Source organism: Ambystoma mexicanum, chromosome 8 (assembly GCF_040938575.1).
Source record: "Ambystoma mexicanum isolate Mex_15411 chromosome 8, UKY_AmexF1_1, whole genome shotgun sequence".
Taxonomy (NCBI): Eukaryota; Metazoa; Chordata; class Amphibia; order Caudata; family Ambystomatidae; genus Ambystoma; species Ambystoma mexicanum.
Window position 1 is genome coordinate 1428879903 of NC_090929.1, and position 16511 is coordinate 1428896413.

Consider the following 16511-nt stretch of genomic DNA (forward strand, 5'->3'; position numbering starts at 1 on the left):
GAAGTCCTCATTAACCTCAAAAGAATAAATTGTACATAGGACTGTGTAAGTGATGACCCTAATGATATGGAGTATTATTCAACCATCTTTAAGTCCTAGACATATTCACTATCAAACAACAATGAATAAGTAATTTGGGTATTGGGCACAGCCTCAACCATTTAGCTGCTCCCATAATGCTGTTCTTTTCTAAAACGGAGACCAGAGGTCTATGGCTCCCCAGGGGTAAGGTTGCTTTCTGGAACCCCCCTACCACCTGATCGATAGAAGGCAATTCGTTGGTGTTGAGATCAATTGAAACTTGATCAGAAGGGCATTTGAGAGCCAGCGGGCCTAAATGCAGTTTCAATTCTTGTCACGGGCAACCACTAGAGTAATGAACTCGCAAAATCAGGGGTGCATTCCGCCTGCTGGAAAACATCAACCAGTGCCCTGCAGAGCCGAACATGCACCTGCATTGCGTTTATCAAAATGGGCATAACGTTAGAAAGCATACAGCTGCACCAAAAACACATGCCCTTCAATTGATCACATATGTGTAGCTATAATAGTGCTTTCCGGAGTACATTATATCATACGAGGGAATAAAAAAAAGTTATTTGGACAGGTGGTGGTAAAAGCGTGAGGTGGTTTTAAGAAAAACAAGAGAACCCACATTAATAGAAAACATTTATTTTGAATCTACAGAAGAACATTTGTAAAAATAAATGTGCGGTTCGTTCAATACGTCGGAGTGTGACAACGTGTTATTCAGCTGTTACAATGGAATACAGTAGGTGTATGAACAAAAAGACAATTATCAAAGTAAATCATTACAAGAATGTCTAGGCTGGCTAATTGGCTCAGTGTGACCAGAGCACCACTTTCCACTCCTATGATTTTACTTCATTGACCTTTGAGAACACATTGGACGTAGGCACATGAAATCAGTGATGTGTTACCATCCCAGGGCTCTGGATAGGGAGAGGTGTCCTGCTGACCTCAATTCCACGAACCTCTTCAGTCCCAGACCTGGCCTTTCAACAGGGAAATCAAAATGATTGTTTTGCATCATTCGCTATAAAACTGATCTGCACCAATACGCATCAGAGTCACTCCATTTCTGGGCAGTGTCTCCACTTTCTTAGCAGTTACCATAACCTTGAGAGCACTCTGGACAGTACTAAAATGCTTCCGGCCTGACCCTTTGTAATAAGAAAAATAAACATTAAACAATAAATGCCATTAATAGACTTTCATTTCATGATGATCCACTGTTGGGTTTACTGAACAAGGCAGATCTAAAAATGTGGTAGTTTGCTTGCTAAAAATAATACACAGATGAAAACCTGATTTGTATTTTAAAAGTTCACTTGAGATGGATACATCTGTGAGTTATACGAGTAAGCATTACAACGGCGATTGATGGCAAACAAAAGACAATTCCTGGGGCAGTTTACTTTATAAACCCATTCACATAACCTAATGATGTAGTTCTAAATGTTACTCTTACCCCGTGCGAAGGATGTGCAAGTCACACCCGTAGCACTAGGTTCTCAGTGCCAAGGACATATATATCTACTAAAGTGCGATAAAACTGGCAGCATACAATCTGAGTTTCTAAGTTGACTTTCCTTTTCATAAGTGAGGTCTGCACCCATGAAGCCAGAACCCCAGACTGTGTTTGCTTTCACACATCGTATCCCTAAGGGGCATAAGGATTGCTTACGTGTACACACCCAGGAAGTGTATCGCAAGGTATTTCTAGACAGGCTATAGGACGGGCTAGGTTGGCTGGTGCTCACCCGGACAGTGAGTCCCTGAAGTCTAAGTCATGCCAGGCAATGGTCCTTTAAATTGCGTTGTGGTCTTCCCTGGTGCGAGGTTTGCCCATTGTAGGCATTGTGCCCAGGTAGTAACAAGACCTGGGTGTGCAGAGGGAAAGGGACTTACAGGAGAAAATATTTTAAAGATGCACTTCTTTACAATGGCTGTTGATAATGATCAACTATGAGTTTTAGGACTGCATGGGAGAGGCATAAAAGGGGTCCCCTGAGGGAGGTGAAGCTGTTGAAACCTGACACAAAACACAGCTGGGCGCTTCCCCAAAGAGTGCACATGGCAACCATCTGCTGAGCGAGAGGTTGCCGACTGTTCAGCCCCTTACTGGAATTAGGGCCCCGATTCAAAGCCAAAGGAAATGGTTTAGAGATGGATACAATAGAGAGCAAATTCTTGATCAAAACATATTCTGTATGGTGTGAGCTCAAATCTAATGTGAAAAAAGTGAAATAATGGTTTTATTTGTCCCAGATGGCAATGAGAAAACCCTAACCACGATGTTCCTATAAAATACCTGGTTACAAGTTTCAGGATTCACATCAACTGCAAACTAACTCTTACCACACACATCATCTGGACTGTCAATATCCACATTCCTAACACACGTAATCCTTCATGTCCACTTAGAAGTGCAAACGGTGGTCCGCGTGTGCACTTTAGCACAATCCCCCACATGGGATTTCAGAAGCTATATTGCACAACTTCAAAGTTAGTGTTATCAAAGCAGAGATCACCTTGTCCTCCAAGAGCTCAACTGAATCCCAGTTTAGGAGAGATGCATGACAGACACTGGTCATCCTCACACAGTAATATGTAATGAGCGCCTTCCTTATGTTCGAGGCTAGATTTGCTGATTAGCCAGTTCTGATTCATTGGAAAAAGAATGCAGGACACATTAGGAGGGGGGGGGGGTCACAGCAGCCACATATGATAAGTGTGTGTTCTCCATCAGGTGGCTCAGCCAAAAGAACCTTCTTGGTGCCTTTCAGCCAACGACAGGGTTACCTACCTTCCTTAAAACATGGCAACAGTTTTGGATTTTGTATAGACATGGGAGAGCTATTTGTCAGGCAATGTCGTAATGGAACTAACTGCCCACTAATGGTAGCAGCTGCAAAATGGTGCGAGTACCTGGGCATATAATAGCAGTACTTGGCAAATACCTATACACAAGCCAAAACCTTTGGCTTTGCCAGTGTTTGCTTGCTTAAGCTAGCTAAAAGAGACCCCAGGAGGGTGTGTTTTGAGTGCAAAAGGGCAGAAAGTGGGTAGGAATGGCCGTAGAGTTTAGCATGACTATGGCCAGTCAATGGGTGGGTAAATAACCAAACATCTAAAAGCATTGTGTCCCTAATATGCCACCTCGCCCTAGCTGAACTCCAGTGCAATAGCACCATTTTATAGCCAAATCTAGAAAGGCATGACTTCCATTTTAGTTCTCACCCACATTCCTTTAAAGGTTTGACCTGCAGAGGCTTCCACCACTATCACTGTGCCATACACCCCAGTCGTTCCCATTTATGTGTATGTAGTTGTTGACCTTAATATTGGGGGTCTCTGCTTCTAGATCATGTGCTGATTTTCCTGATGCGCCTGCCTATCGACAACACTTCACAGTCAGTCTCAATGACACAACACTATCTCTGATCCCTTTGCTAAAAGGTGTGCCCATCTTGACATCTGAGTTCTTTTGTTTATTGCACTCACTAGTGTCTTGTGTGAGTGAATTACAGCAGTAAAGCAATATAAGTGCCTTCTAGTTCCAAACTTTAGATCTTTCCAACTGATACATTGAAATATTTGTTGTCCTGTGGCGTAACATTTGTTATGTAGAAGTAGTTCATGAATCTTTTCAGAACCTCCAAAAATGTCTTAAACGTGCCTGAGAAATGGGAGTAGATGAAAGGTCAGTGAAATTGTGCAGGCTGTAGTTGTGTACCTTTAAAAGCACAATATTTGTTTATGGGTGGGTAGACAAGGGTGTCAATATGACATGAGGCTTAAGCCAGGTATGCTGTACCTTTGTGACACCAGCATTACCCAAAATGACCTTTCACAATTGACCTTTTGTCCTAATTGACCCAATTATAGTGCTCCTAATTGACCTTCTGCACAATTGACCTTTATATTATTTTACTTATTTTATATATGTATTGGGTTGGTTTTGGATAATAAATAGTATAAGGGGATTGGGTGGGGACTGGCGGGTGAGGGGGGGTTCCCCTCCGCATATATATTCTAATTGATCTTTTAAATTAGGCCAATTCTCCCGAGGTCAATTGTGAAAAGGTCAGTTCGTATACACCCATGACACCACCTTTTGTGAGAGTAAATGTGCCATGATTACTTTTTATGGTTACTTTGTCTGCTTTCCTCATGGGGCCAGGTGGTGACTGGTAAATAGTCCACACACTATGCCTGAATGTGCTGTACAAACAAATACATGAAAAACATAAATCCACATGTTCTTTCAGAAACCTATGTATCAGAAAAAGGTTGATTTGATGCAACACAAGTTTGTCGTCCTAAATAAGATGTGGTGGTGACAACAGAAAACACATCAGTTGCACAGATCAAATGAACCTCTTTCCCAAATTGAGGCTGACCTTATATGAAATGACTACCTTACAATCTAACTATTACTGCAACAAAAAAAAGTAACCCAAAAGAAGTATGTCCTGTTAAAACTACATTTGGCTACTAACAAAACTAAAAGTACTAGTCGAGCTGTTTCAAAATAAAAGTGCTTGTAATAATATTTAAAAGGACAACTGTACCACTGGTTCTCTTGCAAACACATTAAATATACCTAGACACCAGACAGAAGGGTAAACATAACTGTTGCTAGGCTGAATTAGGAACGACGACCAGTGATAATGACAAATACCACCAAGCAAGAGCATTTCTGTTTTTTTTTTTTATCAATAAAACACAACACTGTCCAAGACTGGGGAAGACGACAGAATTGCAAGGAGATCAAGTAACAGGGCTGAAGTTATTGGAAAATAGCATCTCGTCAGGGGGTACCATTACATTGGGCAATATTAACATCGGTTATTAAAAGGAAAAAAAGCAGTGTTGAGGATTTCTTTAGATATTAAAAATCATTTATCTGATGACTGCAGATGCTTAAACTTCAATGTGTGAGTTTAAGTAACTTAAGCATAGCTTATGGTGACCCACCGCTTTTGATCTGGAAGCCACTCACAACATTAGCATCCTGGCAGTAGCGATTCGAAACCATGTGCAAGTTCAGGTAAGTGTCTCTTAGTCCAAACAGGGCTTTGCAGGAAGATGATGCCCTGATGGGTGACTGTTGCTGAACATTTTACCATCTGTAGACTGTTTTGTTCTGAAAGGCACTAAATGCATTTCTTTTATCGAAGCTCATGGTATGGCAACTTTCTCTTCTAAGCAACAGAGTTCTAATACAAGAGACAGCCTGATAAATCAGTCTCTCATTTTACAGTCACTTTCAGCATGGGGTCTGGCATGGATTCACATGCTCATTAATATTCCCCGTCGCCAGGCTGGGAATCCTCGGTAAAAGAAAAAACAGTTTCACATACAAACTGCATATCTCCTTTAAACCAATCACGGCCCTCTGGGTCATACTGCCCCCATCCATTGGCAGTCCTATCCATAAGCCCCTTCTCTGGCAGCCCTCTTCAGATTTTTACTGCATGCTTCAGTGTTGGGAGTCCTGGAGTTTGCTCTGTGAGTTACTTCTACTTTTTTTGTGTTATCGACGGAAAACGGTTCTATTTTTGTTCCAAAAGAGCCTGTGTGTTCTTTAATACATCTGCCAACAGCGGGGATCCGTTGTCGGTCAATTTCAGCGCCCCTCAAAGGCAAAGATCGTCGAAGATTCCAGAAGGCTGCCAGGCCTACTTCGCCTCTACTGCATGCACCCAGACCATAACGAGGTGGAAAGAGATATGCCTCGGGTTCTCCAAAAGGATGACGAGGGACAGGCACAGTAGAGACTGGCGGCGTAGCTTAGTGCTAAGGCCTCTGCCCAGAGCAGGGTCATGCCTCACCCAGAACCGGCCAGTCCGAGGAGCGGTCTTCTAAGTCCTTTGCGGATGCCTCATCCATGGGGGCCCAAGACAGCCAAAAAATGCAAGTCCGAGCCCACCACGCTTGCAGCGGAAGCGGTTCCCAAGGTGGATAGGGCACTTTCGACATCACTCTCTGCCTCCATTGCCAGCCGGCAATTGAGCTCCTCCTCAAAAAGAAAATCAAAGTCAGAGAAGCCATGGACGGAGGAGAAGACCGAACTGCCCAAGCAGGCCCAATCAGCACAAGCTATGACTTTGTCGACGATAGAGTTGGTGGCAGCTGCTATCACGACTGCTAAGTGAGCTGGCCCTGTGAAGGTACCCCCCGCAGCACATATGGTATCCCTGCCCGCAAGGTGCAACACCGCTGCAGTGACTTTGCCAAAGTCTGCTGACACACCTGAAGGGGGGAAACAAGCTCAGGCCCCGCAGGGGGGAAGAAAGGGGGTGGGGATAGGAGTCCCCAACCAGCCCTCCCAGGCCATTCCCCCAAGCCTCAGGCCCTGCAGGGGGGAAAAAGGGGTTGGGGGGATAGGAGGCCCCCAAACCAGCCCTCCCAGGCTGTTGCCCAAGCCATGGAGGTCCTGTCCACGGACAAGGACCAAGAGTCCTTACACATGGTCCACGAGGACATGGAAGAGGAGGGCGACGACGGCGCAGGGCCTAATTTTCCGATCCTGCCAGCTCTGCCGAGGGATGTGTCTCTGGACATTCTCTCGACCCTTCACACTTTGGTGTCAAAGATCCAGAAGAGGATGCCACCGGGCCCGGTGGTCCCCCCGGCCCCCCGTTCAACCTCCAACAAAGAAGAGGAAGCATCATCCGACGCCCCCATTTCTGCCTCCACGTCGAGTCCCGTCTTCCCCCAGCAGACCCAGACAAGGGGACGGATATGGCCACAACTACGGGCGAAGACGAGGATATCGTTGTAGCAGAGACTGAGTCTCTGCATTTGGATGCGCCACCTAGGGTGTCCCCACCGGACGAAGTGGGGTCGTTCCACTCCATCGCCAGAGCCTCCAAGCTATTTCAGCTTGTGCCCGAAGAAACCAGGAAGGAGGGTTTCTTGTACCAGAGGCGCGAGGTCAAGAGGAACAAAATCATGGCTGTGCCCCTTCTGGACAATGTGTGGGAAGAGGGCCTGGCCCTCATGAAGAACCCTTGCATGGCTCCAGCCAAACGGGATAGGCTGGAGAAGAAGTGTCGGGGGCGGGCTCCACACCCAAGTGCCTAAGGTCGCAACCATAGCCAGATTTGGTGCTATCGGCGGCTGCAAGGAAACGGTCGGCTAACCTGTCCTCGTTGTCTTCGGTCCCTCCAGACAGCGAGGGGAAGAAGATGGACGCCATGGGAAGGAAGGTGATTTACACCCCAGTGTCCACTATCCAGGTGGTTAACACCCTGGCTATCCTAGCCAGGTAAGACAGGGAGCTGTGGTACAAGCTGGGGCCTATTCTGGAGTTCCTCCCTGACGAGAAGAGGAAGGACGCAATTGCTCTTTAACCGGAGGGAAGTAGCATGTGATCGGGCCATTACAGTAGCATTAGACGTTGCCGAAACAGGGTTCCTGCAGATGGGGAATGGTGTTTGCCTTCGTCGACAAGTCTGGATTAAGGCCACAAATCTATGGCAGGGGGTCCAGGTGAAGGTGTTGGACATGCCCTTCAACGGAGAGAACTTGTTTGGGAAGATCTACGAGTCCCTCCAGGCCATCAAGGCAGATACAGAGACAGCCCATTCCCTGAGCACTCTCCAGCAGCACTGTTCTTCTTTTCGCTCCACCAGGAGAAAGTGGAGGTGGTCTTCCAAAGGTTTCTCCTCTTGGTACCGTCAGCCTTCCAGATCCACGACTCAGAAAGCCTACGGGAGCAATTCCCAGGCCTACGGGTGCGGTGGACGGTGTCGTCATCACCCGCAGGGCAGGACGCCGGCTCCGAAACAGGCCTGAACCGGCCAGGATGTCAGGCCCCCACGCGTGCACCCCAGTGGGTGGCCGGCTGACGAAGTTAGTCAGCGAGTGGAAGAAGATCACCACCGACAGATGGGTGCTGGACCCTCTTGCCCATCGACACAACCTGGAGTTTCAGCACAGCTGTCCACGGATCCCTCTGGTTACCCATCAGGAGCAGCACATCCATCAGCTCCTGGTGCTGCGAAAAGGGGCAATAGTGCTAGTTCCCCAACGGAAGGGGGTGGAGGCCCATCCTAGATCTGCAGTGTCTCAACATATACTTAAAGTCCCAAAAGTTCAGGACGATCATGTTGCAGCACAGGCTCGGCCAACTGGAGGAAGGAGACATCTTGACGTTGCTGGACCTGGAGGACACCTATTTCCACGTCCTCATTCACAAGAAACATCAAAGGTTTCTGTGTTTTGTAGTGCATCACTACCAGTTCAAAGCTCTACCTTTCAGATGGAAGTCGGCCCCCAGAGTGTTCACAAAATGCCTGCCACCGGTGGCAGCCCATCTATGTCTATGTGTATGGGGTATACACGTATATCCGCACCTCAACGACTGGCTCATCTGGGCCCGCTCGCAGGCGTTGGCTGTCAGACACACAGAGTCGACCATCCAGGTACTGCCGGATCTAGAAAACCCTCAGCCGACCCGTCCTGCCCTGCTAACTACCGCCCAATCTCCATCACTCCTTTCCTGGGCAAACTCCTGGAAATGCTGGCCATCTCCGAGCTTAATCTTCGCACCGAATTAGTTGGTTGTCTCCATGACCATCAGTCTGGCTTCAGAGCTACCAGAAGCATGGAAACTGCTCTCCTGAACATTCATGAAGACCTGCTCTCCAACCTTGACTCAATACCCCCTGTGTCCTAATCTTACTTGATCTCTCTTCTGCCTTTGACACAGTCAACCATGCAATCCTGCTCAACCGTCTCCGTGATAACCTGGGCATCACTGATCAGGCCCTGGCTTGGCTGACCTCTTTCCTCTCGGATCGGCCCTCCCAAGTCCAACTTGGGTCCTTCCCCTCCTCTATCACTACCTGTGGTGTTCCCCAGGGGTCTAACCTCTCTCCCTGGCTGTTCTACCAATACCTGCCACTTCTTGCCCACTGCATTGCCGCTCTCTGCCCCAACTTTCAGTGCTATGCGTATGACACTTAGCTCATTTCCAGGCTCCCTTCAGCCACCTCTTCTCCTTCTCTCATCTCTGACTGTCTGTCTGCTATCCAGGAGTGGTGTCCCGTCAATGATCTCTGCCTTAATGCTCCCTCCTTTCCTATCGCTCTCTGGCCGGCCTATTTTGGCCCTCTTCCTTCTCCCACCTGTGAGGCTAAAAACCTTGGGGTCATCTTCGACACCACACTCTCCTTCTCTCCTCACATCTCTGACATCTCTAAGAAGTCACACTATCAGCTGAACCTCCTCAGAGGTATTCTTTCTTTCCTCTCCTTCCCCAAGAAGCTCACTGTCTACAGAGCTCTGGCTTTCTCTAGGCTGGACTACTGCAACAGCCTCTTTCTAAATCTGCCTGCTTCTACTCTCCGCAACTCATCCAGGACAGGACTGCGAGACTTGTCCTTGGCCTCAAGCCCAGGGATCATATCTCTCCAGGACTGAAATCTCTGCACTGGCTCCCAGTGACTGCAAGGATTAAGTTCAAAACCCTCTGCATTGTACACAAGGCCTTCTGGGGCCTCAATACTGTCAACTTGCTCTTCCTAAGTATATTCCCTCTTGAGCTCTTCGCTCATCCGCGTCCAAACCCCTCAGGGTCAGTTGCTTCTCCAAGCAACAAATTGGTGGTAGATTTCTTTCTTCGGCTGGGGCATCCCTCTGGAACAGCCTCCCTGAAACTTGAGGAGAACCATCTCTGGTTCCGGAAGCCCATCAAGAGCTTCCTCTTTTTTCTGCTTTCTCTCCTCCTCTCCCCTGCTGAACTCCTGACTGAAACTGCACTGGTCACCTGGCTGCCCTCTGTTCTTGGGCCCAGGTCCCTTCCCTGCCAGCTACACGCCTGCACTGCCTCCCGGGCAACCCCTGAACTTGGGGGCTGTTGCTGTATCCCTAAAGCCCCCATCAGCTCTTGACACCTGATGCCTGCACTTACCCCAGTACTTGCCACAAGCGGGCTGCACTTTTTACCTATTGTTCATTTATTCTATTTATTTATTACTGTTGATCCTATGTACTGCACTGCCCCCTCCCCCGGCACTTTCCCTTTCCTCCTCCTATGCACTTGTGCGATCTCAATGTCACCTGGCCTAGTAAGATCGTTGTCTCTGTCTTCCTTCTGTTCACCCCCTTGCCTTGTCGCGCCTCAAAACACTTGTGTATAGCGCATTATAAATACCATACCATATCATATCACACGCTGTTCCTAGGGGCCACACTCAATACAGTGTCTTGCCTGGTGTCACCCTCTGAGTAGAGGGTAGCGGCCATTCAAGGGATGGTGCAGCGATTGTTGTTGATGAAGACAGCCACGGTGCATACCATCAAGTCGTTGCTCTGCATGATGTCCCTGCATCTACCTTTTCCGTCTTTGCAGGTTGCAAATGCAACTTCTTCAGGAATTCGAGGATGCTTGCTGGATACAGGTGTTCAGAAGCTTTGCGGACAAGATCCCGCTCGACGAGGCGTTCCGTCAGGCGATAGGGTGATGGCGATAGGCACACTGGATGTTTGCATGTCAGAGGCCTGTGGGTACCGAAGGAGAAGGATCTCCATATCAACATTCTGGAGCTACGGGCAGTGTTCTGGGCCCTCAAGTTGTTCCTTCCGTCTCTGAAGGGCAAGGTGGTGAGGATCTTCACGGACAACACCGCCACCATGTTCTACATCAGGACACAGGGTGGGGGGCCTCGATCCCCAGCGCTCCTCAAGGAATTGCAGGACTTGTTGCGCTGGGCAAGACATGTTCCTCGTCCCTCTTCACCAAGCGGGAGTCAAGAACACCATTGCAGACTCCCTCAGCCGGGAATTGCGTTCCTACCACGAGTGGGAGCTTTGGCAGGACCAGGTGGACCGCATATTCGCTAAGTGGGACAGGCCCCAGATCGATCTGTTTGCGACAAATGTCAGAGGTTTGCCAGCAGATTCCACCAGTCGAGGAGCCTGGGGGGCAGTGTTCTCCTTCCCGTGGGAAGGGATGTTTCTGTATGTGTTTCCTCCGTTGCCTCTACTGCTACGAGTCATCAACACACTCAGACAGTACCAATGCAGGATGATACTCATTGTCTCGGCGTGGCTGAGGCAGATTTGGTATCCGGACCTTCTCAGCCTGTCAGCATTGCCTCTGGGTAAAGCTGCCAGTGGTTCCAGATCATCTCACCAGAGAAGGAGGCGCAATCTTTCACCATGACCCATGATCACTGGACCTGAAGGCTTGGCTTCTGCAGCCCTAGGGTTTGGAGGATATGAGTTGCCTGCGGACTGTAGCGAGGTCCTCGCCAAGGCTAGGGCGTCGTCGACTTTGAAGTGCTACGGTCTCAAGTGAAACCGTTTCACTACATGGTGCCGGTCTCAGATTACCACCCCTCGGAGGGTCACAGCCCTCAAAATTCTTCCATAATTGCTATCCTTGGCCAAGGCCAGACTGCCGCACGCCTCTATCAAGGTACATCTGGCGGCTATCTCCTGCTACACCAGGTCTCCAGGAAGATCTTCACTTTGGTCTCATCGACTTGTCAAGGAGTTCCTCAAAGGCCTTTTTCGATCTTTCCTGCCAGTGAAGACTCCTGCCCCGGCATCGGAACTACACGTGGTTCTGACAAGACTCATGGGGACACCCTTCAAGCCTATGCATCATGCCCCTCTAAAGTTCCTCTTGTGGAAAACAGCTTTGCTTATGGCCATCACCTATGCCAGGCGGGTGGTGAGAGCCTTATCCTGCAAACAACCATACCTGACTTTCCACAAATCGAGGGTGGTACAGCAGACGCACCCTTCTTTCATGCCGAAGGTTCCATCGGAATTCCACTTCAACAACCTGTTTTTCTTCCCGGAGCCTTTGTCACTGACTGAAAAGGCCTTGCACTCACTGGACGTTGCTCGTGCCTTGAAGTTTTACGCGACACACACAATTTTCGGAAGACTTCACAACTGTTTGTAAACTTTGGTCCTGTGAACCATAGGAAGGCCTTGTCCAAGGCTGCCATTTCAAGGTGGCTCTCCAGCTGCATCACACACTCATCGGTTGGCGAACCGATCCTGCCCGGCCGTCTGAGAGCCCACTCTGCTGCAACAACTGCGTTCCTGTCTGGTGTGCCCCTGCTGGACATCTGTTCTACGATGTCGAAAGGGATTCCAGGGAGGAGTTCAGAGTTGGCCAAGCAGTGCTACACAACCAGTTCACTTGAGGTCTGTTCTGGCATCCATGCCAGACTCCATGCTGGAGAAGAAACAAGTTACTTACCTGTAACTTTTGTTCTCCAGCATGGGTCTGGCATAGATTCACATGCGAACCCTCCCTCCAACCCCTCTCCAGCTCTTCTTGGTCACACTGCCACTTTACGTGCTTACCAAATCTGAAGATGGCTGCCAGAGGAGGGGCTTAAGGAGAGGACTGTCATTGGATGGGGGCAGTATGCCCCAGAGGACAGCGATTGGTTTAAATAAGAAATACAGTTTGTAAGTGAAAGGTAAACTATTTTTTCTTTTACTGAGGATTCCTAGCCTGACGACGGGGAATATTCATGAGCATGTGAATCCATGCCAGACATATGCTGGGGAACAATAGTTACAGATAAGTAACTTGTTCCTTTTTCAATCAATGATTACTCAAATAAAGCAAGTTTGAATGTTTGAGGGTGCAAGACCAATCTATGACTAAAGAACTTAAATGGTGTAGATATTATGGCACAGCATTTTAGTAACCACACTACTACTCATCAGTAGGGCGGGTAACTAATCAATAAAGTATTCACTGTTTAGAGAGCCATGTTAAAAGGTTTGATGAGGTCAGGTGAGAGGCTTCCTGGAGCTAGTTTAGGAGTGTGTCCACAAAGCGGCAGCTATAACAAAGAAACGATAACTGCCTTTCTTCGTACAGAAAAATCAATGGATGACTAAGTTTTAAAAAGGAGGGCCTAAGGCAGTGGTCGAAGTGTACAAAAAGAAGTAGTGGAACTATGTTTCCTACTGGCCTGTAACACTCTGCACAGATACCATTGCCGCGCCCCCTCCAATGCTCTTTAAGGAAACGTCCTGTGCAGTGCAGTGAAAGTGCAAGTGTCAACTTCTTCCTAGACTTTTATTTTAAAACAAAATGGTTCAAATAAAAGTATAGGAACAGTAAAACTTAATTAAAAGAAGTAGAGGAGCACTGCTCCCGACCGCTCCTGCCCACTTCGACCACTGGCCTAAGGGATCTGGTAGGCATATAAGGGTGCTTATTTCATCTCAATGTAAATTTCAAAGCCTGACCTAAGATGACAGCTCTTGATGGCATTGTAAGAGGGAGATGGGTTCGCAAATGCATATGAAGTGGGCTTGCCCTGTGCTATCATAGTTTTTGAAGGAGGTTTTTATGAGACTGTTTAGTGTCAGGACCTAGAAGCTATTCTCAGTCAGTAGATTTTCCTTCCGTACCTAATATATTCAGATTTAAATAAGGAATTAGTAAATGCTTGAAAGGTTATTTTGAGAGGCTAGACAAATGTAAGCCATTTGAGAATCGGTGTGGGGAAAAGGTGGTGCAAGCACATTTTGAGATTATCATACAGGTTCAACAATTGTTTGCAAGTGCATTACTTAATCTGGGACGTGTTCATATATGGCTTGACCTGAAAGCTTAGTTCCCATGTGTGTATCTTCTTGTGTTCCCTTTTTATTTAATGTGTTAAGCTAACTATGTATGCTGCACCTAAAAAACAAATAAATAAGAAATATGGGGGTGTTGAAGTAAATATGGCATTCAATCTCATCCAGGTTTGGAGGATTTAAGCAAGGTCCAAGAAGAACCTGCTCTTGGTCTTCAAGATGTAGGATTTAAAAAAGGCAGCCCAGGATATTTTTTACTTCTTCTTCTATTGCTATATGACAGTGGGAGGAATGAGGAGGTTCCCACGCCTAGAGGAATCCTTTAAATGAGTAGCAGTCAAACTTCATACAAATGCAATTAGTGTGGTTAAATGCCTGGGGTAATCGGATGTGAACTGCGTGCTTGCGGCCAAGTGATCTTGTTTATATATGACCTGTGTCCTAGCTAGTGACTTGACTCAATGGTTCTCGGGGGGATAAAGTCTGGGTTGCAGATTCATGGCCGGCAATAGCAGCAGTTCCATACATCTGTGAGGAGAGAAGCTACAGGTACAGGTTGTTAACAGTCACAGGTCTTATTTCAATAACCATCTTCCATAATCACATACAACGATCAGACAGCCGTAAGCTTCAGAAAACCTTAATTGGATTTCACGTACTACAACAAAGGCCCTCGCTAATCAATTAAAAGACTAAAACCATGCCTTTTTTTTTTAATTATGCGTAATTTGTAACAAAGGTTCAATTATAAATTAAAGCCAATGTGTGTAAATATTTATTATCCCACCCTATATACTGGGCTTATTCACGCAAGACTTTTTGCTCTCCTTAAGAATGCCCCAAAAAAATGTAAAAACCGTTTAAAGCACAAAAGCATGGCTATACAATCCAACATAAACATTGAAAGGTTGCTCTGAGTCTGCACAAGCACGCTTCTGAACCCAGAGAATCAAACCCAGAAGAGGGAACATGGTGGCAATGATGGGTTTGCATTGTTCAGGTCCGCGGTCTTGTAAAGTACCCTGGTTTGTGTAGTTCCTCTATTAACGAGCCAGCCTTCCACAGCACGCTAGTAAATCATCTCTCTCTCTTGATTTAATAAAGTTCTTCTCCAAAGGAAAAGGAATGACCGCTCACTTGGTCCAGGGAACGTATATACAAGTAACACAACATGATAGTTGGATGCCTTTGAAATCAGACTGGAGCACCTTGGCCCAATTTCACAACACTGCAGAGGCATCAAAACCAGCTTAATGCCTGTACCGGGCTTGACCGGAAATGTCCTCAACCTCTCAGTGAACAGAGGCCACCAACGCTCATCAGATCGCTAGGATGGATGCTGGCTTGCAGGATATGCAGGGAGGTGTATTCCAGACGAGTCCATCCCCTTCAGGTGAATGAGAAGATGGTAGCAGGACTCGGGTCAGCCAGTGCCTAGAAAGGAACAGCAACACATTAAATTCCAAAGAAGGAATACTTTCAAAAGTGTAGAGTATCAAACAACTTCCATTGCTGATAGCAGAGCATTAGCCAAGTGCAGTGCTTTAAGTGTGCTCACCAGCAGTCAAGCAAGCCAGCCCATTTAGAGTAATGACACATTTTGTGCAAAGTGCTTAACTAAAACGTGAAGGTCTTAAAGCCAGGCCAACTTCCCCACTCGGTCAGCCAGGACACTTTACCCAAATGTCCATCATGCCCCATCATAGATCGGTAGGTTTGTCTGTCTGTCATGTAGTTCCATGATCATGCCTCATGCTAGGAGGAGTAAAAAAGCTCAATGTTTAGGCCATGGGAGTATCTTCTAACACACAGGCAATTCCTAAGCTGTTCCTGGCTCAACCAGTGGGAGAAGAGCAGGGTAGACAAGAATACAAGTAACACAGTATTACTTTGATTAAAGGGATGTCCACACAGATGCATTTGAAAATATAAATAATTTCATTAAAATTAAGTAAGGTTTTCAGTAATGTAAAGGAAAACAATTCCAGTTCGGAAGGGGCCTAGGAGCATTCTTTGGCCATATTCGTCAAAGGTCAACTTAGACCTCAGGGTGCCAGGTTGTGCCCATGGGGTCTGAGGACATGCATTGGCACGATTGGGATTCTATCTGCCGTAGGACATCGTGGAAGAGATGGAAAGGCTTCCGAGTTGCTCAGCAGAACGTGTTCTTGATGCTGAACGGTCTCCAATGGTAAGTATAGGACCCAAGGTTAAAGATGGAATCCATGTTAAAGATAGATCTGGCTTTAGAATCACTTGGGTAGGACTTCTAAAAGCAATGTGAGTTGTTGGTTGCCTCATGGTCGAGTAGTGATGGCTTTTTCTGACCACTGGCAGTCAACATTTGGGTCCTTGCAAGGTGAGTAAGGTCAGTGATGGTGGTGGTTCCTGTGTTCTGGTGGGTCAGTGACAGCTGATGTTCTTCAAGCGAGAGGCACTTCTATGCATCTTCTCATGATGCGTCTGCGCAGAGTAGACGAACTGGAGGAGTTGGCCTGTTCATTTAAGATGCAGTTCTGGTACTGAAAAATACGTACTGTGCACAGTGGTGACAGCTCAGATTAGCAAAGGGTCCTCTGGGTCCCAATGTTACTTTTGGGTTTTCTATAGGTTGTAACTTGTTTATTTACATGAGGTAGCAACCACAGGCCTTAGTCGGCTACCTATACTGTGTCCGGTGTTTCCACCTCTTCTTGTCAGGTTGGTGCAGGGACAGGGCAGCAAGGGGTTCCTAGGAGCAGGGGAACCGTGGGAGTGTGCAACTTGACCAAGTACACCACATCGAGGGAAGGAATTATTCAGGTTTAGTGACCTCTGACATGTATAAGTGTGGTGGCCCCATTCTTGACAGTCAGAATGGTTACTGGAAGAGTACATGGACCAGGAAACGATCTTTAGGTTCCCACTGT

At 47.2% G+C, this 16511-nt stretch overlaps 1 protein-coding gene across 4 annotated transcripts in view; it reads right to left on the reverse strand.

Annotated features, from left to right (window-relative positions):
- Positions 1 to 656: 656 nt before the first annotated feature.
- Positions 657 to 16511, reverse strand: part of ZDHHC16 (zinc finger DHHC-type palmitoyltransferase 16) — a 434178-nt gene continuing 418323 nt past the window's right edge. For all 4 annotated transcript variants that reach the window (XM_069611578.1, XM_069611577.1, XM_069611575.1 and 1 more), the window contains one exon: positions 657 to 15036. In XM_069611578.1, coding sequence (XP_069467679.1) covers positions 14922 to 15036 — 115 coding nt within the window. In that variant the 3' untranslated portion in view covers positions 657 to 14921. The remainder of the gene's footprint in view (positions 15037 to 16511) is intronic.